Source organism: Eretmochelys imbricata, chromosome 7 (genome assembly GCF_965152235.1).
Source record: "Eretmochelys imbricata isolate rEreImb1 chromosome 7, rEreImb1.hap1, whole genome shotgun sequence".
Lineage (NCBI taxonomy): Eukaryota > Metazoa > Chordata > Testudines > Cheloniidae > Eretmochelys > Eretmochelys imbricata.
Genome location: NC_135578.1, coordinates 45,040,578 through 45,062,350, shown reverse-complemented (window position 1 = coordinate 45,062,350; position 21,773 = coordinate 45,040,578). Strand labels below are relative to the sequence as shown.

The 21,773-nt window shown below is 47.6% G+C and overlaps 1 protein-coding gene across 6 annotated transcripts in view; it reads right to left on the bottom strand.

The window, feature by feature from the left end:
• The window catches only part of HEMK1 (HemK methyltransferase 1, mitochondrial release factors N(5)-glutamine), a 97,938-nt gene extending 82,035 nt beyond the window's left edge, over positions 1-15,903 (bottom strand). For 2 of the 6 annotated variants that reach the window (XM_077822349.1, XM_077822345.1), the window contains exons 1-4: positions 15,773-15,903; positions 13,188-13,702; positions 12,556-12,647; positions 11,392-11,485 (exon numbers count right to left, since the gene is read on the bottom strand). In XM_077822349.1, the coding sequence (XP_077678475.1) occupies positions 11,392-11,485; positions 12,556-12,647; positions 13,188-13,439 (438 nt within the window). In that variant the 5' untranslated portion in view covers positions 13,440-13,702; positions 15,773-15,903. Of the gene's footprint in view, positions 1-11,391; positions 11,486-12,555; positions 12,648-13,026; positions 13,161-13,187; positions 13,703-15,171; positions 15,319-15,665 lie in introns of those variants that run through there. The other 4 variants (XM_077822346.1, XM_077822348.1, XM_077822347.1 and 1 more) reach the window with 4 other exon arrangements.
• Between the last annotated feature and the right edge of the window lie 5,870 nt (positions 15,904-21,773).

Below are 21,773 nucleotides of genomic sequence, written 5' to 3'. Positions count from 1 at the left end.
TAAAAATCACCTTACCCTGTTTGTTACTATTAGCGAGAATCAAAATGCTGAATCTGAACTGGCCAGGTTCACACCCCTTTCCATTGTCTTCTAGAGAGACGCTTACATATGCCCCGGGATATCTAACCTCCTTGCAGTCATTAATAGGTTTATTCTCACCACCCTCCTGTAAGAAACTCTACCCCCATGTTACAGAGAGGAAACCAAAGGACAGGAAATCTGTGGCTGAACCCAGATCTCCATTGTCCCAGTCCCCCGTCCCATTCACCGAATGTCCTTCCTCTATTCACTTTCCAACAACAAAAATATTCAAGTAAACAGCAAATCTAAGATTCAAAGTACAAGCATCCACCTCGGAAACTTGATTCCTAGGCCTGGACTACACTTAAAATGTTGAGTAACCTAGCTACATCGCTCAGGGGCATGAAAAATTCACACCCGAGTGTTGTAGCTCTGCTGACCTAACCCCCCCACCAGAGTACAGGCTGATAGGTCAATGGAAGAATGCTTCTGTCAACCTAGCTTCAGCCACTCAGGGAGGTGGATTACTTACACTGATGGAAGAAAGCCTTCCGTTGCTGTAGGAAGCACCTACACTATGATGCTAAACGGCTGTAGCTGTGCCAGTGTAACACCCAGAGTGAGTCAAGCCCTAAGAGTTAATGGTCATCCACTCTGGGAACAAAAACCGCAGGGTGTGATGCATGTTTCCAATCAAAATGAACCAATGTTTCACATGTACGGAAGATCACAATGAACTGTTCGCTAATGTTTCGAGGGCCATGATTGTTCAGGAAAATTATCTGACAGATTAATAGAATTTTGCAAGCCATTCACAGGAAATTTGTGAATTAAATTTAAAAAAGTCAATTTCATGGAATAAGTTATTCATCACAAACTATTCACTGTGTCCCCAATTCACAGGCTCATTACAAGAACAAATCATTTGAAAAACATCTTCCTTAAGAAACTAGTTAAATGCTGAAAAGCCCCTATGTAATTAACCTCTTCACCCCAACCACTTCTCTGCGGCTCAGGATGGAACACAGTGCGAACTTTGGTCAAGCACTGCTTTGCAGATGTCATCCTACGTCCCATTTGCATTAGGAGACTGCAGTGCGAAAGCTGTCAGCAGAGGTATAGCAAGCGATTCAGCTTAGAGTTTGGTGGGGGGCTCATGCAATCTCTTATGGGTACAAGCTAAAAGAACCTGCTGATATCTAGTCATCCTCCAGTGGCTGTATAACAGTACCACAGAAACCCTGCACAGTTTGGTGCTGCTGGCAGCCTCTGTGCTTAACAGTCTTAGGACGGGGTGCTGCAGTTCAATACTGTGCATACTGGAAGGTAGGACAGGTACCACAGGGTGGGCTGTAGGCCAGGGCTGAGGTGCAGTGGCAGAGCAGTGTGTGGGCCCAGCAATGGGATGATAGAGTATTATAGGTTGGAAGCTCATTGGAACAGGGACTGCCTTTTTGTTCTGTGTCTGTACAGCGCCTAGCACAATCGGTTCCTGGTCTATGACTGGGGCTCCTAGAGGCTATGATAGCATAGATAATAAATATTAATAATCAGTACTGTCAGAAAAACTGGAGAGTAACCCCATGTTTTTCTTTCACAAAACACAAAATTAACAGCTGCAGGGGCAGGGAGATAGCATGTTAACCCTCTTAGCACCCCAAACACTTCCTACAGGCTGACTCTGATGCTTCTCAGCACTCCCTGGGAGCATCCCTTTGAGTCATGCCATTCCTGGCTCAAGTGTCCTGAGGCAGCAGGGACAATGAGGTTTGAGGGTCAACATTCAGGGTGGTGTTCTGCCTATGAATCTCTCAGGTTAGAGTTGGGAAGCAGGGGGAGACAGTGAGCGATACAGAAGGCTGGGTGTACACCCCTGTCCAAATACCCAGAGACTCACACTCTCGCTTCCTGGGAATGTTTTTACATGTGTTTTTTTTCCCCCAGAAACTGCACTTTCCAGAATCCAGGACTCCCTGCAGAGCCTAATCTGATCGCCCCCTTCCTGTCTGTTTGTCCATTGGCTCCCAATCGATCTGCAACAGGGCACACGGAGGCCAAGCAGGAAACGTGAGCATATGGAAGCCATGGAAATTCCCCCCTGACCCCTTTTAAACACAAGGCCTCCAGGCCAGCTCCATATTCAGATGGCAGCACAGCTCACAGCAATCCCAGTTCATCCCCTGGCCGGCAGTGTGGGGAAAGGGACACACCTCACAAGCCTCCCACACAGACCCTAGACAACTCCATACCAATGGGGTGCTGAGGCAGCCACGCTAGTGCTTTCGGAGCAGCAGCCCAACACAAGGCCACTGAGGGGGGCCTTTGATCCTATACGGACCAGGAGGCAGCTACATGGATGCCTCCAGCGTTAATCTTCATCCCCTCATAGCTGCCCCTGAACATTTGCAAAATGCCAGCTTCCTCTGAAGCTGCGGGTGCCACTGTCAAAGACAGGATCCCAGACAACATGAACCACTCAGCTCATCCTGTCTGGCAGGATTCTGTGTTCTTAAAACCCCATTTAGGCTAATGTTGGTGAGGGACAAAGGAAATGGGTTGTGGATTCTGTGCAAGCTAATCTGCAGGCTTTATTCAAATAACTCTTCCCAATTACTTTTCTGCGGTAGTTTCACACAGCTCTAGTCCTGACTTCCCACCCTGTACTTTAACTGCTAAATCACACTGCCTCTCAGCTAAGGACCTGAAAAACATGGACCTGAGATCGCAATCTCAAACAGAATAGGATTCCAAAGGAGCAGAGGCTTGGAAGGCAGGAAAGTAAGAGTCCATGTGTGGTATGAGGGCTGAGAGATACAGGGAACAACTAGTATGGTGGAGGGGTGATACCCAGAGCATGCATTAAGTCAATCCATTCCAAGCATGTCCAGGTCCAGGTGTGTCCCTAAAGGAAAGCTGCCTCCTCTCTGCCCAGCACCGAGGGGAGCAAATTGTGTTTGCAAAGGAAGGTTGGGGATTTTTAATTAAAAATTGACATTTCTGAGTCTCTTTTGGCACTCTCCAGCTGCCCTAGCATAGCTCCTTTTATCAAAGGATCCCAAAGCCCTTTCCAAAGGTGGGCAAGCATTGGCATCTCCACCTCACACACAGGGAAGTCAGAGGCACAAAGGCGGGAAGTGATTTGCCATGGGTCACACAGCAGCTCACTGGTAAAACTGGGAAGAGAATTCAAGTCTCCTGACTCCCAGTCCATGGCTCTAACCACTAGACTACATGTCTTCTGCACTTGCTGAAAAGTGATGCAATTTGTGGCATTAACAAGGAGTCTGAGGAATAAAAACAGAGGCTTCGATCCATCCAGCATCAATACTGGCTTCTCAAGCAGATGAACATAATGCCGCTTACACATAAAACAGTGGAGAAATCCCCCACTTTGCAATCTGTCTATTTAAAATACACAGATTAACGAGTCCAGATCTTTCTCGTTCTTCTCCCTTTTGTATGGCTCTGAAGAAATTAAAAAGTTCATAATTAAGGTTAACTAAAAGTTCAGTTATAATCCATGAAAGCCCTCAATGAGTCCAATTTTGATCACATGCTTGTAGAACATATTTCAACACAAACAAAATGTCACTCAGGCAAAGCCTACACTTGAAGGTAGGGGTATGATCCCCAGCTTGCAGAGCCATACTTACACTAGCTCGATGGCTGTAGTCACAGTAACATGGGCAGCGGTGAGCAGTGGCACAGGCTAGTTACCATGAGTACAAACCCGCCTGAACCCTGTGGGTACGTAAATCAGGGCAGCTGGATAAGGATACCATTCCCCAGGCTTCTGTGGCTACACTACTCTTTTGAGCTAATGTGAGTCTCTCTCTGCAATCTAGGAATCACACCCCTAGCTGAAGGGGGCAAGTAGACAGCAGTGGTTTTAGTGCATACTCCCATTCAAGAACATCAGAGTTATAAATAAAACACAATACCCCTGCTCTTGCCAGAACAAAAACAAAAAACAAACAAACAAAAAAAGGAGTCAGAAACCTAAGAAATGCACAACTAAGGATGCACGTTCCCCAAAAAAACCTTAACTCTGCCCCACAGCAATGATAACCAGCCAGCCATCCCTCTTCCTGTCTTTGCACACGGAGTATCGGAAATGTGCATCATAGAATATGGGGTTTACGATTCATACACACACACGCACACATCTCTCATGCTGAATGTGCCTCTTAGTCCTGACTCCATCCTTTCCTCTATACAGGTCAGTGATCTATTTCTATGATCTAGCCCCCACAACTAATCTAAGACAGCTTGTCTGGGGTTAAAAAGCCTCCTACAGCTCTGAAATGGTGCTGCTATCCCAGCCAGCCACAGGGCTGTGGAGGTGTCAAAGGTTGTCATGATGAATCCCCTAAGGCTCAAGTGGGGCGGTGGGCCCTGACAAGGCCTAAGAGGAGGGTCAGAGGTAGTGCTAATTAACCATTCTGTGGCTTAGGGGGCAAAGCCTCCTAAGGATAACTGGAAGTTGTCCCTTCCTGTGGCTCTCCATTCAGCAAGTCCACAGGAAGGAGTTTCAGAAGGTTCTGGATGGAAGCAACTATCCCTGTCTGGCAGGAAAGCCATCTCCAGGGGAGAGGGATTTAGAGGGAGACAATGTTTACTTCTAAAAGCAAGCCTTAATTTGCCTAAAAATACAGCCTCACCAGTCAGGGAGGAAAACAGACACCGGAAACTCTGTTAATCATCAGCTACAGGAAAATAATTCCTGGACGTCAAATGAACCTAGAGAGCGAATCTGAGCCTGGAGTGCCCTCTAGAGGTGAGACGTGTGTTACCAAAATAATCTAGGAGGTAAATAATAGGATCAAATTAACAGGTTTCAGAGTTACAGCCGTGTTAGTCTGTATTCGCAAAAAGAAAAGGAGTACTTGTGGCACCTTAGAGACTAACCAATTTATTTGAGCATGAGCTTTCGTGAGCTACAGCTCACTTCATCGGATGCATACTGTGGAAACTGCAGCAGACTTTATATATACACAGAGAATATGAAACAATACCTCCTCCCACCCCACTGTCCTGCTGGTAATAGCTTATCTAAAGTAATCATCAGGTTAGGCCATTTCCAGCACAAATCCAGGTTTTCTCACCCTCCACCCCCCCCCCACAAATTCACTCTCCTGCTGGTGATAGCCCATCCAAAGTGACAACTCTTTACACAATGTGCATGATAATCAAGTTAGGCCATTTCCTGCACAAATCCAGGTTCTCTCACTCCCTCACCCCCCTCCAAAAACCCACCCCCATACACACACAAACTCACTCTCCTGCTGGTAATAGCTCATCCAAACTGACCACTCTCCAAGTTTAAATCCAAGTTAAACCAGAACATCTTGGGGGGGGGGTAGGAAAAAACAAGAGGAAATAGGCTACCTTGCATAATGACTTAGCCACTCCCAGTCTCTATTTAAGCCTAAATTAATAGTATCCAATTTGCAAATGAATTCCAATTCAGCAGTTTCTCGCTGGAGTCTGGATTTGAAGTTTTTTTGTTTTAAGATAGCGACCTTCATGTCTGTGATTGCGTGACCAGAGAGATTGACGTGTTCTCCGACTGGTTTATGAATGGATCAAATTAAAAACTCATATACGTGAAATTATGAGGAGGCTTAATTTAGCCTGTGCTTACACAGGTAAGATAATATATGGTTTGCCTCTGGCTTGAGGCATCCTTCACATTATTTTGTTTTTCTCTATTGCATAAGAGGCTAAAACACCTGTACATTATGCAGAAGAACAGCACACAATCTAGCCTGGGAATCTGTGGAAGGTGTTTCCCCAAAAGACCAAGGACCCATTGTGAAATTATACTCTATCTAGACTATAAATTCTTTGGGCTAGGGACGGTCGTTTTGTGTTTCTACAGCACCTAGGACAATGGGGTCCTGGTCCATGCTGGAGACTACTAGGCACCACTTCAATCCAAAAAATAAGATACATAACAGTACATCAAAAGTAGAGAAAAGCCAACCTTTGGCAAGAAAATCTCCACTCATGCAAACTGCTGATATAGGTAAATCTGGGATGTAAACACAGAAATAAAGCCAACCATCTTGCTTACAAAAGGTTTTTGGTGTCTTGAGCCTTTCACTTTGATTCTCAGAAATCTTAGGCAGCCCTTGAATAGGCAGAAATTTTCTGAGACAGAGTTTAGTATCAGTTTCTTAAAGAAATCTGGCAAGGATCTGAACTGAATGAGCACTCATGGACTCAAAGCCAATTATTAGAGCTTAAAAGAACTCTGGTTTCACATGGAATTTCAGCTTCACCATGATGGGTTTCAAAGGAATCCAAATGCTAATGTAAAATACAAGAAAGGGTGTGAAACCATATAAGCTGAAATGAATGCAAAAAAATGTGGGTTGAGAGTTTACACACCATGGAGATGGGTGCAGCGTAAGAACTTGAATAGAGTAGAAAGTGATGAATTTCAAACAGGTGAAAAAGAAAACCAGAAAAAGGTGTTTATTTTTCATTTATATATTTGCTCATACAATCAAATATTATTCTGCTGGTTTCACACCCCTTACGTGTCTGTTTCCTTATTCTTTTTTGTATTAATGTAGCACCTTGGGGCCCCAATCAAGAACCAGGACCCCATTGTACTAAGTGCTCTACAAATGTGTAATAAAGACAGCCCCTTCTCCTAGCTTGTGTCCATGTTTACAGGCAGGAACATTTGTGGAAGCAGCCAAGTTTCACCAAGTAGCAACAGGAAGCACATTTTGTACTTGTCAATATATCTGCATCAGAGTCTCAATAGTAAGAGTTACACTCAGCCAATCAGGGAACAGAAACATGCCAGATGACTTGCGTGCAAACAGAATGAACCAGTTCAAATATGGGATAACAATTACTGGCAGTGAGCTGCCTGTGCCTGATCTACAGACCAAGAATTATTCAGACGTTATCTGGTGAATGATTTCTAACCACCAATCGCTATGAGAACATTGCAAGCTGCTTGCAGACAAATCACAAGCAGGAAGACAGCTCAAATGTACTGACTACATTATTTGCTCAAAAAATAAATCAGAGATTTTCCTGTTGCATTTTTAAAATAAAATGGAATTCCTGAAAAGTTACATTGGCAACATATGCAAACCAACATTCACCCCTGAAACACACCACACAGAGTTCAATGTCTGAAGCAGCAGAGTGAAAGGAGCTGAACATCCACTCAGCTTGTGCAACAGATTATACACAGTACGTGGTGCTTGGAAAGAGTACATGCACAAAGCATCACCCAGCTGGATGGTGCTCAATATCTGGACCTGTCCCTACCCACTTCCTATCCAACTATCCTCCCCCAAAGCTGGCCCAGGAGTGCTCCCACCTAGTGTCAATGGCCTGTCAACTGGGCCACATGTTTGTTGTGATTGTGATGTAAATGGTCTTGCCCACACACCTTCTCGAGACAACAAACAACTGAGTTCCCAATGTTTTTGTTAGCTTGACATTAAACTAGAGGGCACGGCTGGGAACGGTGACAGTGTAGGATGGGATTAAGGCCAGACAAAAAACACACAAATCTTCAGCCGTATCTTTCTGCATCAGATACCAGAAGTGGCTGGCTCAAAATACAGCAGCTTCATCTGAGCCAGCAGCAGGTGCTCCCATTATTTAATGTAGGATCAACAGAATCAGACCTGAGCAATACACAGACTTACACAGCAGCAAGAGTGAAGCTCAGCATACCTCACCATCTCTTGCCATGCCACTGCTGACCAGCATATGACATTATAGAAATGATGATGAGACAACAGAAAGCCAAGAAACAGCAACAGCTAAAAGAGAAGCAACAGCAGCCTGGGGTATATGCTGCTGCTGCTGCGCTTTCTGAGTATGACAGATACTTACTCTGCCACAGGGTAGGTTCCCCTCTAACCCCTACTCATCAGCACCCTCCCACTACTCCTCCCTATCACCCTCACTCATCACATCCTTTGCTATTTCCTCTTATATTTCCAGATGAAATGATACATAGGACAACTCCTCTGTCCTCCCAAACTCAGCAGCAGCACAGACCACCTGCCTGCCAGCCTCTGGCCTCTCACAAGTGCCTGCCTGATTGCTTCCTCCTTCCAGTTAGGCTTGGCAAATTAGATGTAAATTAGTGGGTGGCAAGACATGCCACGTCTCTCTGCAAAGGAATTCGCTGACATAAGAAACACTCCCAGGAACCTCAACAAAGGGGAAATTTAAAGCCTTTTGAATCTCTAGGATTGTGCCAACAAAGGGTTTGGCACCCATGTGCAGGACAGGGGTGACCCTGAGGAGATTTCAGCTGGGATCCATCGGGTGGAATGAAGGAATGTGGCTGCATTTTGTTGGTTAAAAAGGCACTGTGGCTAGGATATCTATGCCCTTGTCTGCATGGAAAAGATTTTTTGTTATAACCTAAGGTGGGCAAACTATGACCCGTGGGCCACATCCAGCCCACGGGACCTTCCTGCCAGGCCCTTGAGCTCCTGACCAGGGAGGCTAGCCCCTGGCCCCTCCCCTGCTGTCGCCCCTTCCCCGCAGCCACGCCACTGTGCGCGGAGTGTGGCTGGCTCTGGCCGGGCAGCGCGGCTGCCTGTCCTGCCACTCTGAGCGGCATGGTAAGGGGGTGGGGAGCGAGGGCACTGGATAAGGGGCAGGGGTTCCCGGGGGGGCAGTCAGGGGGTGGTTGGATGGGGCAGAGGTTCTGGGGTGGGGCGGTTAGGGGACGGGGAGATTGGATAGGTGTGGGAGTCCCGGGGGGAGGGGAGGGGGCCTGTCAGGGGGCGGGGGTGTGCATAGGGGTCGAGGCAGTCAGAGGACAGGGAGCAGGGGGGGTTGGATAGGGGGTGGAGTCCCGGGGGGGGGGGGCGGTTAGTGGTGGGAGCTTCCGCAGGGGGAGGGGGAGTGGTCGGGGGCAAGGAGCAGGGGAGGTGGCGGGGACCAGGCTGTTTGGGGAGGCACAGCCTTCCCTACCCGGCCCTCCATACAGTTTTGCAACCCTGATGTGGCCTTCGGGCCAAAAAATTTGCCCATCTCGACCTAAGGTGTGAACCACTGTAGTTATACCAGGATCAACTCCTATGTGGGCAGTCTTATTCCAGTTTACAGAGACCTCCTTTAGGTTTAATTTATGTCACTTGTGAAGGGATTCAAGCTAAACAAAAAAAAAGCCACTCTTATACTGGAATAGGAGTGTCCACACAGTGGGTTAGAGTCGTCTAACTGATAAGACTTTCCCTTGTAGACATGGCTTCAGTTAGCTTTTCACACTGGGTTCCTGCCTGCGCTGAACACCTTTAAATGCAGCATGTTCCAGCACACTGCATTGTAATTTGGGCCAGTGGAGATGTATTTACCAAACAATGCAAGCACATGGGCACAACCAGCAATACTCTCTTGCATTGGCAATCATGGCCTGCTCTGTATGCAATAGGCCTTTAAGGACTGGCGGGGCTGGTGCTGCATGGAAAGAATTGGAGCACAGCACCTAAGGAAGCCTCATCAGCAGATGTTTTGACTTTCAGAACATACAAGCTCCCTCTGGCATTTGTGCCAACATTGCAGCGCTGAATTAGAAGAGGGTCAGAGGCTGGAAATGCTCTCTGAAGTTGAGAAGAACAGGACTACCTATGCAACACAGCTGCTAGAAACTGTCCTTTTTGGCGGTTGATTTTGGATGTAGCTGTTGAGGGGCAGCTTTCTAACTAAGCAAACAATAATTCAGGGCCCCTGCTCCAAACTGAATAACCATAACCAGCAAGATAAAAGCAAGGCATCAGACAGAACTCGGGCAGTCTCCACTCTTGGATGCGAGCACTACATTTAGAGAAAGCAATCTTGGTGCAATTTTGCCTAGTAGGTAGAACTCTGCATGGATAAAAAATTTGTATCTGCATCCAATCCACAATCTGCAAATATGGTTCATGGATGCAGATAGCCACAGATTTCCAGGGCTCTATTAATAGGAAACTAATGAGGTTGCGCTGATGTCACAGTCCTGAATGGGACTCCAGCGCTGAACATTCATACTGTCACTGTACAAGCAAGGGTAATGGGATTCTTCACCGAGGGCCTGCTCGTCCTCCCATTAAAATCAATGGGAGCTTTGCCATTGACTTCAGGAAGAGCTGGATCGGGACCCAATTCTCTTGCCTAACCAAATAATAGAAATGTTTTTTTCCCAAATATTTTATTTTTGGTTAATGAAAGAAGCAGGATGAAAAACCCTGGGACTGGAGGTCTTCTCTTTATCTACAGATCAAGTACAGTATATCTAGGTGCTTTCCACACAGTCTCTCTCCCCGCCTCAACATGGCTCACCCCTGAGGTAGCAGATCAGTCCTATATGGGTGAGGTATTTCAGTCTCCATGACTCACTGCCTTTGGCACCTCTAAGACTGTCAGCAAGGGGGCTAATTGTATCGGTCATTTTTGTGACGTGGGCACCTGCCTAGGAGGAACTGAGCAGTGACGCACCAATTTAGTTCGTAATGGCCACCAAGCTGTAGTCAAATGGTAAAAGTACTTATTTACTAACCAGCAGGGAGCAGATCTGAGCCAGAGAGCTAGAGGTGAAAAGCTCCATGGCCAATCCTCTTAGCCATCCAGTTTCCTTACTTTCTCATCAGTCCGGGCAGATGAGGAAAACATGGTGACTCAAGGGGTCGGTGATGAGATATGGACCCCACCATGTCTAGGACACTGGTTCAAATCCAGCCCATGCCAGAAATGACCGGTTTGGTGGCCTAGGGAATGAGTCAGTGATCTGAGTCCTGTTTCTTCAGTGCCTGTCCTGCAGAAGCTACCCAAAGGGACCAGCTTCCATCCCCTACTAACTCAGGCTCAATCTGAACCACCAAAGACACAAATACCCACTACCAATATCCTGAGATTTCAAGAAGAGTGACTGCTACCTCCAACCACAGGCTGATTTTGTTAACATAAACTCTGAATAGCTGCAGGCTTCTTATTCTGGTATCAAAGTACCAAGCCATTAGGCTCCATTAACAATGTCCTTAGGGTATGGAGAAAGCCATTACATAGCAGAAAAAAAGGAAAACGCTCCAACTACTTCCACTTGGGGTTTCCTTGTGACTGGCCTAGGTGAAATAGAATCGCTAACAAAACCTGCCCTAGTGTGGGACTGGGAGAAACACAACCTCTCCCCCAACAGCATGGGCCAGGAAGCAAAGTTCACCTACAATAGTCTCATATCTCCTTTTTTGCCTCCTCCCGCACCCGACCCCGAAGGAAGAGTGAGATGGTCAGTCTGGGCAGCTCATCACCTATTAGACTCTCATAAAGTACAGAGCACATCTGTAGCAACGCAGTGCATGGAAGAGCAGCTTAAACACCTCCTTTCCAAGGTCTTACCTCCGTCTCAGGCCGAGGAATGAAGACTGGGGGTCTCATCTTGAGGGTCAGTTCCCAGAAATCCCACTCACCAAGGACGTACTGCACAGGCATCCTGCAACAGGAGGGGGTGGGTTACACATCACATTAGGACTAGACTCCCCTGTTACAGACAAGCCCTCAATCACCTTCTTATCAACCTCCAAGCCATGGGCACTGTCATTGCCAGCAACTTCACTTCAGGGGATGGAGGGCAATGCCTAGCACTGTTAAAGATCCTTGGATGTGGAACTGAAGGGGTCTAATAAGATGACCCATGAACACATGGGCAGTGAGGGGATAATACATGAAGCCCAGCATCCACTACTGACACATGATGCCTCTTCTAGAATCCCCAACAGACTCCTCTGTCATGCATCGCATTGCTAACCCTCACTGCAGGACACAAGCATGTTCCACAACCACCAGCCACATGGATAATTGGGAGGATGTATGTCTGCAGTATCCAAAGGGTTAGGTTTTTTTCCATATCTCCTCTAGGCTCACTCCAGATGCCTTCTGGAGGTCTCAGTTTTCTCAATGATCCAAGTCCCTAAGCATTTCCTCTCCTCACAGACTGCCACACCATCTCCAATTCCAGGTGACTTGCAGACATTGGCCAAATTCACCCCTGTACTGAGAGATCCTGGGGGGGAGGGAGGGGAATACTGGGTTTTGCCAACTCTACAACAGCCAGAGAGACCCCAGCATCAGGAAAATTCCCCAGAGGCTGGATCTGCCATCTCTGGGGTGGAACGTGACAGCTATTTAACACTGCACAGCAACACTGCACAACAGTTGAGGTCAGGGAGCCAAGAAGAGGAGAGTGAAGAGAAGAGCCAGTGGAAACTGACAGGGGAGTGGAAGCACGAGGCACTACTGATAGTTTCTCTAATGGACCCAGAGCCAACATCCAGCTGGGCCTGGCCTCTTTTGTAAAGTTCCACCCGATGCAGCCTCCTTGCTCCAATGGCAGACTCCTATTACCGCCACTCCCTGGTCATTCAGCGACAACACAGCGCTAGCGTCTGCTCTAGCCCATTGAATATGACACAACCCTCCTCGCTCTGTTTGTTTCCTCCATGCTACTTCCTTCCCACGGGAAGGAAAAGATGGTGGGATGGTTTTAAAAGGGGACGTTCCTACCTTTGTAGCCGCTTCGTACTCAGCTTCTGGATCTGCTGCTGCTGCTCCAATGTGAGCGGGGTGGAGAGGCTGCCAGCACCCAAGCTGTGAAACTGAAGAGGAAATAGCTTTAATACCTGCCCAACTGTGCAGCTTGCTCACCTCCTTCTCCTGTCCCTGAACAGCACCTTTAAAGGGTATTGGAACATTCACCAATAAATAACACCCCAGACTTTTTGAGATCCCAAATCAATAGCAGAATCTACATAGAGACTTAGAAGTGACTTACTCAAACAGTTCCTCTGCATTTACCTGCTAAGTTCTGGGGTTCAGGAGAGTGGGCCAAATTCAAGGCCACATAGCCATAGGTCCGGGCACAATCTGGGTGCCTGTTTCCCATGCTATAACCAGTGCTAACTCTGGCAGACCCCTGTATAGAAATCATTAGAGGAAGGCAAAATGCTTTACAAACATTAATGAATTTAGCCTCACCCCAATCCCCGTATGAGACAGGGAAGTGTCAGTCTCCCAATTTCATAGCTACGGAAACAGAGGCACAGAGAGATTCAACAATCTAGTCAAGATCACCAAGTCCGCTGATGAATCAGGAGTGCTGTGACTACACAACCATAATCCTTTCTGCACCACTTAACTGTCTTTGCTCCCAGGACGTAGGAAACAATATATTCGCTGGATTCCTGTGCTTCAGGGATCCCGTTTGCCTCAAACACACCTCGCCAGTAGCTGACCAGCTCAGTGGCTGTCATTTTAGCACTGAAATTCTGCTTCCGAAGCAGGCGGTGAGGGTTTAGGACACAGCATTTGGCAGGACTCCCTCCCTTTCCTTCATAGAGATTCAGGAGGCCCAACAGCATCCGGCGCAATGGGCTGGTGAGGAGCCTCATCTCGTCAGATGCCACTTCTAGTTTCCAAGATGCCACGTGTGTCCTTCCTTCCCAGGCCACCTTCACCAGACCTAGTCAATCTCAAGCCTCAGCAGGCCGGGGACATGGTCTCCTCACCACCTGACACTCCCACATCACAGCTGCTAAACGCCCACCAGACACTCGGCCACTGCGGGAGTCTTCTCATGCCCACAGGCGTTGAGAAAGGCATCCTGTGGGCATCTCCTCACATCAAGGCACCAGCTCAGGGCATCATTCCTCTGCTGAGAGAGAGAGAGAGAGCACATGTAGCTTATGGGCTAGTGAGTCAAAGGGAATCCATCCACCAGAGAGCAGGGTGCTTTCCTCACTCCCAGCCAGACAGTTTTCACTGTCCACAGGAAAACACAAACAATCATTCATGCTATCACAAAACGCATCTATGTTTAAAGGGTTGAGATTAAACAGCAGGGAACTAGTAGAGGCAGGACACTGGGAATGGGGAACGGGGCTTTTCGCCTGTCACCAGCTCCATTTCGCCTTGGACAGTAGCAACTGAGAGTTACAGTGCAAAGGGTGACTCCTATGTGAAATGAGTCCATAGTCTCAGCCCCCTGCCCTGTCCACACACCAAACCACTGCCATAACTGGCTCGACGTGCTCCCCATCCTCTTGCTGGCATTACAGAAAAGGCAGCGAATAGATGCAGAATCCAGACTCCCCTGTCACTCCTATAGGTGGTCCTTGCAGGGTTGAAGTACGTTGCTGGAGCAGCCTGTAGGGACCATGGCATGCTGTTGCTTGTGCTGTGGATAAACAGACTCCAGGCTTCGGCACCTCTCCTCAGTACCAAAACCTGCTTGCAAAGTGTAAAATAATTCCACAAACACAATGACTCATGAAATCTAACTGGGGGCATATTAGTCTCTCACCTAGAGAGTGCTGCCTCTGGAGTCCATATCATAGCAACGCTGCTCAGCTTTGCAGGCCTGTCCCTCTAAGGATGGGCCAGTCACCACATTTGGTCTGGGAGAAGCCAGTACACAGCTATGGCTAAACAGCCACCACTTCTTGGCCTGGGACCTTTTGTCCCACAATGCACCTGAGGTGGCTGCATTGGACGGTGTGTCCTGCTGCCTTGGTTCTATTCTCCCCAATTCACCATCTCTGTATCCTGCCACCCTGGTTCTATTTCCAGTCTGTCCCAAATTCTCCATCTTAATGTGAGCTCATGACATTCACCCACTCTTGGAGTGAAAGAGTGAGAGCCTTGCAAATTCACTGCCAGTCACCCTCCAAAACACTCATCAGCTGCATTGGAGAGTGAGCAGGAGCTGGGCTCCAGTCTCCATGCAAAGAGGTTGGGCATGGGAAAGGAGAGAGGACAGACAGGTTGGGAAGAGGGGATGGAAGGTAGATTGGCTCATGAAGGGTAGGAATGAGGGGGAGAGAAACATGCTAATGTGGAGAAAGCCCAGGTCAGGACAGGAAAATCTGCTAGAGGGAAGCCCTGGGCATCTTGGGGAGAGAAGAACAGCTGCATCCATGCATGGAAGGAAGAGAAATAAACAGGAAGTCCAGGAGGGAAAAGAGAAAGGGAGCCAGAACTCTATGAAACAGTTGTTCAACACCGCACTTTGGAGCTGTGATTTAATGGAAAACACAAGCCAAAACTTTCCCCAGTTTTGCTCTGTGAGGGGATGCTCTCCCTTTTCAGTCCCTGCTCCCTGCAGTTGCTATGGCTTCTCCTTACCCCCACATTTTCTTTTTGGGAGGCTGATGGGGTGCTGCTTAACAACCCTGCGAGATGCCTGTCCCCAGTGCATAGAGAGCCATTGTGAAAAACAAAATAACCTTTCCCAGCTGCAATATGGTCTGGAACAGAACGGCAAAGGTTTTCCTATGAGGAAGAACACGGGAGAGAGCCAATCAGGTGAGAATTAAAGGGACCGAGTCAACCCACCTCTGTCCAAAATATTGGGTTTTGTAACCTCCCCGTTCGCCGGAAGTTTTACTAATTTTACTAGGGGAAATGTTCGCGCCTTGGTTTGTTTTTAAACTAGACTAGTGGGAACAGTGGCTTTTAACGACACACACTGCCACATCCCCCCTCCCTGCAGCATTTGCATTCCCAGCGCGGCAACAGACCAGAGGGGAACTGACTAGAAGCAAAAAGAGCCAGACGGACTCCGCGGATTTTATCCTGCTGTGCTGAGGGAAACGCAAAAAAATAAAATAAAAACCAACCCCAGAAACAACCAGCCAGAGGGAGGAGGGGAGTTATTTGGGGTTTCCCTCCTGTTTCGGAGCCTAGGTGCTGGGACAGCAAATCCACCGGGTTATTTACAACATACCAGCGACCCAGACCTCCTGGCAGCCCCAGCTGCCTTTTCCCCTGTCCGGCCCCGAGCCCGCCGGCGGGTTTGAGTCAGGGACTCCCCGGGAAAAGCCGGAGCCTGCAGCGCGCGCAGCAGCAGCACGTTCTATCGACGAGCACTCCGAGCACTTCCTGGTGGGGCTGCAGGCAGCGCAATCCAGCGTGCAACCGCGGCCTCCGTGCACGGGTTCCCTCCGCTGCACTGTTCCCCCGCCAGCAGGACTCCAGGGAGAGCGGCTGCTTCGGGGAGAAGAGGGAGAGCTCAGGGCAGCAGCAGCCGCTCCAACAGCCCTGCCACGCAGCTGGGAGGAAACCGGGGAGGGGGCTGCTTCCCCACCCTTGCGCCCTGGAAAAAAGGTCCCAGTGCAGAGGTGGGTGACAAGGGAGCGTCCCCGAACAGTGCCACTTGCACTGTAGTGACTGCCACGTCCCGGCTGGGGTAATTTTCAGGAGTTCAGACCAGATATTCCCCAGTTTCATTAAACCTCATTATGCAATCAACAGTGCCCTTCGTTGGAAGACTCAGGCAGTCACCTTTGAAGACTGGACCCAATGCCTCGTGATCCAGACATGGGATCTAATGCACCAGAATCTGTTCTACTTAGACTGGAAGACCTTTGGGGGCAAGGACTGATTTTTGGTTGTTACACCTGTGCACAATTCCAATCCTCAGCCCCCCATGAAACCTCTAGGGGCAGCCACAGTGTAAACAATAAACAATAATTCAGGGGACTGGTTTCAGCCACTAACACAAGGGTCTCGTCTCAGGAACCTGGAAAGTTTCTCTCTCTCACCAGCAGAAGTTAATCCAATAAAATATTTAAATTGTTTTGTTAAAGCTAATGTTAAAATTATCAAATACACAGGTTAAGGAAAGAGTGACTATACATCTGGGTGTAATGCTTGAATTGTTCCAAAAGTACAAAGTTAGGTTTAAAAGTCATAAAATATATATAGTACACAATCTGCAACATCCCAAATTCAGGTTAATAAATTTAACAAAAAAGTTTAGATATTAGCATCCAGATATTCAGGTACATCACTCATAAAAGGTTATACTAAAGGTTAGCTTGTGGAAAGCAAATATAGTAATAAGTTTAGATTGTCCCTCAGTAATTGAGAATTTAGGATGAATTGTATTTACTGAGGGACTGTATGACTGGATTGTATTTACTGAGAAGTATTTCAGTTACTTTCCTGACTTCGCTTTTCAAAGACACTCCAGCTTCTCCCTCCTGGTATTGCCGATGTCCGGGGATGTTTTCTAAATAGACAGGTGAGCAGTGTGCATCTGATGCCGATGCTGCTTCCACTTAGAGCAGGTTGATTTTCTGCTGGTGAAATGTCATAAAGCTGATCCTGAGTGACCCCAGTGTAAAGGAGCTTGATTTCCACTGCCTCTATCTTCCAAATTCCTTCCCACAGAAAGGTTTCAGAGTAGCAGCCCTGTTAGTCTGTATTAGCCAAAAAAAAAAAAAAAAAAAGAAAAGAAAAGGAGTACTTGTGGCACCTTAGAGACTAACAAATTTATTTGAGCATAAGCTTTCGTGAGTGAGCTGTAGCTCAGGAAAGCTTATGCTCAAATAAATTTGTTAGTCTCTAAGGTGCCACAAGTACTCCTTTTCTTTTTCCCACAGACAGAGGCTGAAACTACAAGATTGGATTGGAGGCGCCAGTTAAAGTTATACTTCAGTTAATATATATATACAGAGAGAGAGCGCCCGCTTTGAGATCCTCAGATACAAGATGCAAGACGCAGGGGTGCTGGAACTAGGGATAGCACCCCCTCGCTTGATGGAGTAATAACAAAATATGTGGTTTCTGATTTCAACACCCCCACTATAAAAATTGTTCCAGCACCCTGGCAAGACAAGAGAGCAAAGTACCAAGTGTCATGACCATCACTGACAGGGACCTGAGGCAATTGCACTGGGTAAAAGGCACAGTGGTTATGGGTGGGGACAAATGCCCTCTTGGTGGATTTCCCCTGGGAAGACTTGGGCAAGGCTGGAATTCCGTATAACCAAGCCCGATGGCAGCACTGCAAAGCGAAACACAATCCTAAAGGTTATACAGGAGCTAAAATCTCCCAGCCCCCGCGCCCCCGCCAATTCTGTGGGGGCAATGGCATGTGGCATCCTTCCAGGCTGAGAGTGCATGGTGCTACAAATCCCAGTTTCCCACTGTTTAACCTCAATCTCCCTGCAGCAGCAAAAGCTCATGAGTGACAAACAGGCTGGCCAACCCTGAGCCAGAACCCCGTCCTCTCCCTGCCAATCCCCGGCAAAAAGGAGATCAAAGCAGGAGATCAGAGAAAGGGGAGGAGGGGTGGGCAGCTCCTGGCATCTTGGAAAATACAATGGCAAGCAGCGCACTAACAGCAGCCGCGGGTCCTCTATCTCCGGTACAAGCAATCTGAGTTCCACTGCCCAAGGCGGCTCGTCAGCCCTGTCTCCACCAAACCAAGAATTATCCATCTGCTAAGGTCGCTCTCTGCTGTCCATTGGAAGCAGCTTTCTGTATGAGAGGGCAATTTGTTCCTATCCCCTAGCGTGCACGCACTCACACACACATCACCCAACGTTTTGCACTTCTGCTCTTGTCCCAGTTGTGGTATGAGACGACGAGGTTAGACAGACAGACAGCAGCTCTCCGGGGACAAGGCCAGCGGCTACTGTTTCTGTGTGGGCTGTGGGTACTCCCCCTGCCTGCCGGCTCGGGAGGCTTGGCCTGGGCTACTCTTCCAGTCTGAGACGGACGACTGGAACCAGAAGGGGACTCGATTCCTCATCTGGGAGGAATTAAGTAAGTGCTGATGTCACGGTTTTGTTCAGGCGGTTAGGGAGGAGGGAGCATGCACCAGCTTGTTACACTGAAAGTAAGTGGGAAGGGGATGAATCCAGAGCAGGCCACTGGGACTGAAAGCTGATGTGAGAAGCAGTAGCATCAGCCTGGCCCTAAACAATGAAAGCATATTGCTGTGTGAATATGCATCACCCAGCAAGGACATGCAGCTACTTCTGGGGTGGAATTTGGCGGCCATCCTGTAACAGCAGTACTGTAAAAAGATATTTTTAGAAGAGGGGGTGAAGAGTAACTTTAATTGGAAATGCAGGGGGTTCAGGCTATTTTATATAGAAGTGATGGAGCTGGAATTTGGCCAGGACATTGGGGTTAATACAGGCAGGCAATGAATTTCCCCCACCCATTCCCCTTATTCTAGTATGTCAAATCCCACCCAAGACTGAATGAAACCAAGAGTGAAAGGAGAGCTCTGCAGATGTTCCATGCCTCAATTTCCTCCTCTGAAGGTCCCCTCAGCCTTCCCCACATAGGGTGGAGTTAGTGATGTGGCTTAGCCCTCCATCCAAGTCACTAGCCAAAACTTAACCTGGGTAACAAGAGTCTGTACAAACAAAAAGTTCTTCTGCTCCTCTTGGACTCCTCTCCAGTCTGTCCTCTGGGCTCAGTTCCCAGTCCCTTCTGGGCTCTTTTTAAATCTCTCTGCAATGAAGCCCTGACTCCCTTGCTTCTTCTAGCCCCTACTTCAGGCCCTTCCATGGGCACCCAACCTTTTCCCTATGGTTCCTCCTCTAAACTGCATTCTCTGCCCTTAGAAGCCCTTGTATTCATAAGATTGTCATTTGACCCCAGTTAATCCTCTCTTCTTCAGCGGGGAGGTAGCTAATTATGACATAGGCAGGGCTGGTCCCATTGCCCTTGTGACACGCTCTCATACAGCAGGCAGACTTGTCTTCAGGGACAGGTTTGAAATTCAGCAGTCATGGATAATCCTGATAGAAATGCAATGTTGAGTAACAGTCTCTCCTCCAGAAGAGACATGTCCCAGCCTCTGCTCAAGAGAATCTCTCAAGGCCCCAAAATGGTTCAGGCTGGGAAGGCTTGGCTCATTGGAAAAGTCTGAAGGGACACTTCCCAGTGCTGGGGGAAGTGACTGTCCATGAAGCTAAATCCCTGAAACCCTCTCTGCTCAGACCCCAGCACCTTGCTGTGACAGGCAACTCTGCAGAATTCAGTTGTCTCCTCTAGTCCTTGAAATGGACTTGGGATGGCATCTGCCCAAACCCCACTCTGCAAAGGCTCACAAAAGTTGGATAATTGATTGGTCTGGGAGACGCTGTGGAGCCAGCCACCACCTTCTAAGTGAGATCCTGTTATACTGTACCTAAGGACAGATAGTGAGCAAATAGTAACCCCAGGGCAGTCCCTCTCCTGCCCCACACATAATGGGGAAAGATGTCAAGGTGAATTTTCTCAACAAGATGCAATGAACATTCCTGAGAGTAGTGGATGAAAGAGCAGACAACATGGCAGTCCTGGAATAGAGGAGTAGGAGGAGGGGTAGGATGGAAGTCTGCTCAATGGATGGCCTCTCTCTCTCTCTCTCTCTCTCTCTGTGGAAAGATGATAACCAGAGCGGCAAGGGGCCTGTGGGAGTCAGGCTGTGCCACAGAGGACTACATAGGAGGCTGAGGGCCATCCACCTACAGGGTGGAAACCTGGAGGAAAGGAGGAAACCTCAAGGTCTCACTCTGAAAACCCACATCCCATGAGGCTGCAATGACCAAATACCACTTGTTAGAGATGGTGGTTGATATTGAATATACTTCTCTTGGGTGATAGGTCCAGCCATAGTAATAATGTACATCCTAATAATTCCTTGTCCTTTTTATCCAGACATCCAAAGCCTTTCGGTAAATATCAGTGCCCTGCCATACAGATGGGGAACTAAGCATAGAGATATTAAAACTAAACTTGTCAAACCTGCATAGGCGCTGACTCTGTGGGTGCTCTGGGGCTGAAGCACCCATGGAAAAAAATAGTGAGTGCTCAGCACCCAGGAGCCAAATCTTGAGTGTGGAATGTGATACAAAATTACTCAAGATTGCAGTCTGCTTTGGACTTAAGAGTTAGGAAGGGATCTCTCAAAACTGGGTGATTTGGCAACAACATGGCAGATGAAATTCAATGTTAAATGCAAAGTAATGCACATGGCAAAATATAATCCCAACTACACACAAAATGATGGTGCCTAAATTAGCTGTTACCCATCAAGAAAGAGAGCTTGGAGTCATTTGCAGTACTCTAGAAGCACTATGTTTCCAGAGTACTACAAATTTATAAGAATCTTTTTCACTGTGCCTGGATTACCCTGAACTCATTCTCCAGCTTGAGAAGATTTAAAAATCATCTCCAGTCATCAATGGGACAGTCAACTGAATAATGTAGCTGGCCTTAATGTGCATCAAGGCAATACCAGGGAACTAGATGTAAATAAGATTGCTGGCAGTTTCATCTTGAAAGCTACAGTGAGACATAATGTCTTTAAACTGGGAGGTTAGCAGTGGTGCAAGTAGAAATAATTTCTTGCTGGTACTACACTCATGGGAGAGACACAGGGGGGCATGTGACCTCCCCACATGACCCTCCATGTGACTCCTCCCCGCCCTCAGTCTGGGACCCCCACGCTCTCCCCATCCCCTCTGACACTCCACTTTGTATATACAATCATCAACATGCTTAACTACTCACTTTCCCCCCAAATATGTAGTATTTCAGTCTGTTTGTATGGAATATGGGAGTTGGGTGAGGAGCTCTTTCAGCATATGTATGACTTATTAAAAGATAAATTTTAAGTAGAACTGTATACTAAACTGCTTTATGGTATTGTATCCAAATATGGCATTTCAATCGGGGATTCAACTTCCTTTATAGGAGCAGACTCCTAAAACTCTTACCATTCCACAAAAGTGGTCAATAGTCATGCAAATAGTCCCATTGTGTTCAGTGGGATTGATCAAATGATTAAGGGTTACAGGATTAAGTTCCAAGTTTGTAAATTGTTCTGGATGAAACTGACAATGCCTGAGCTGTCAGATCAGAAGGAATTTCATTCAAATAAAGGTGGGCATATGTGTGATAAGTCTTAGCTCTGTTGCTAAGATGAGGAACATATT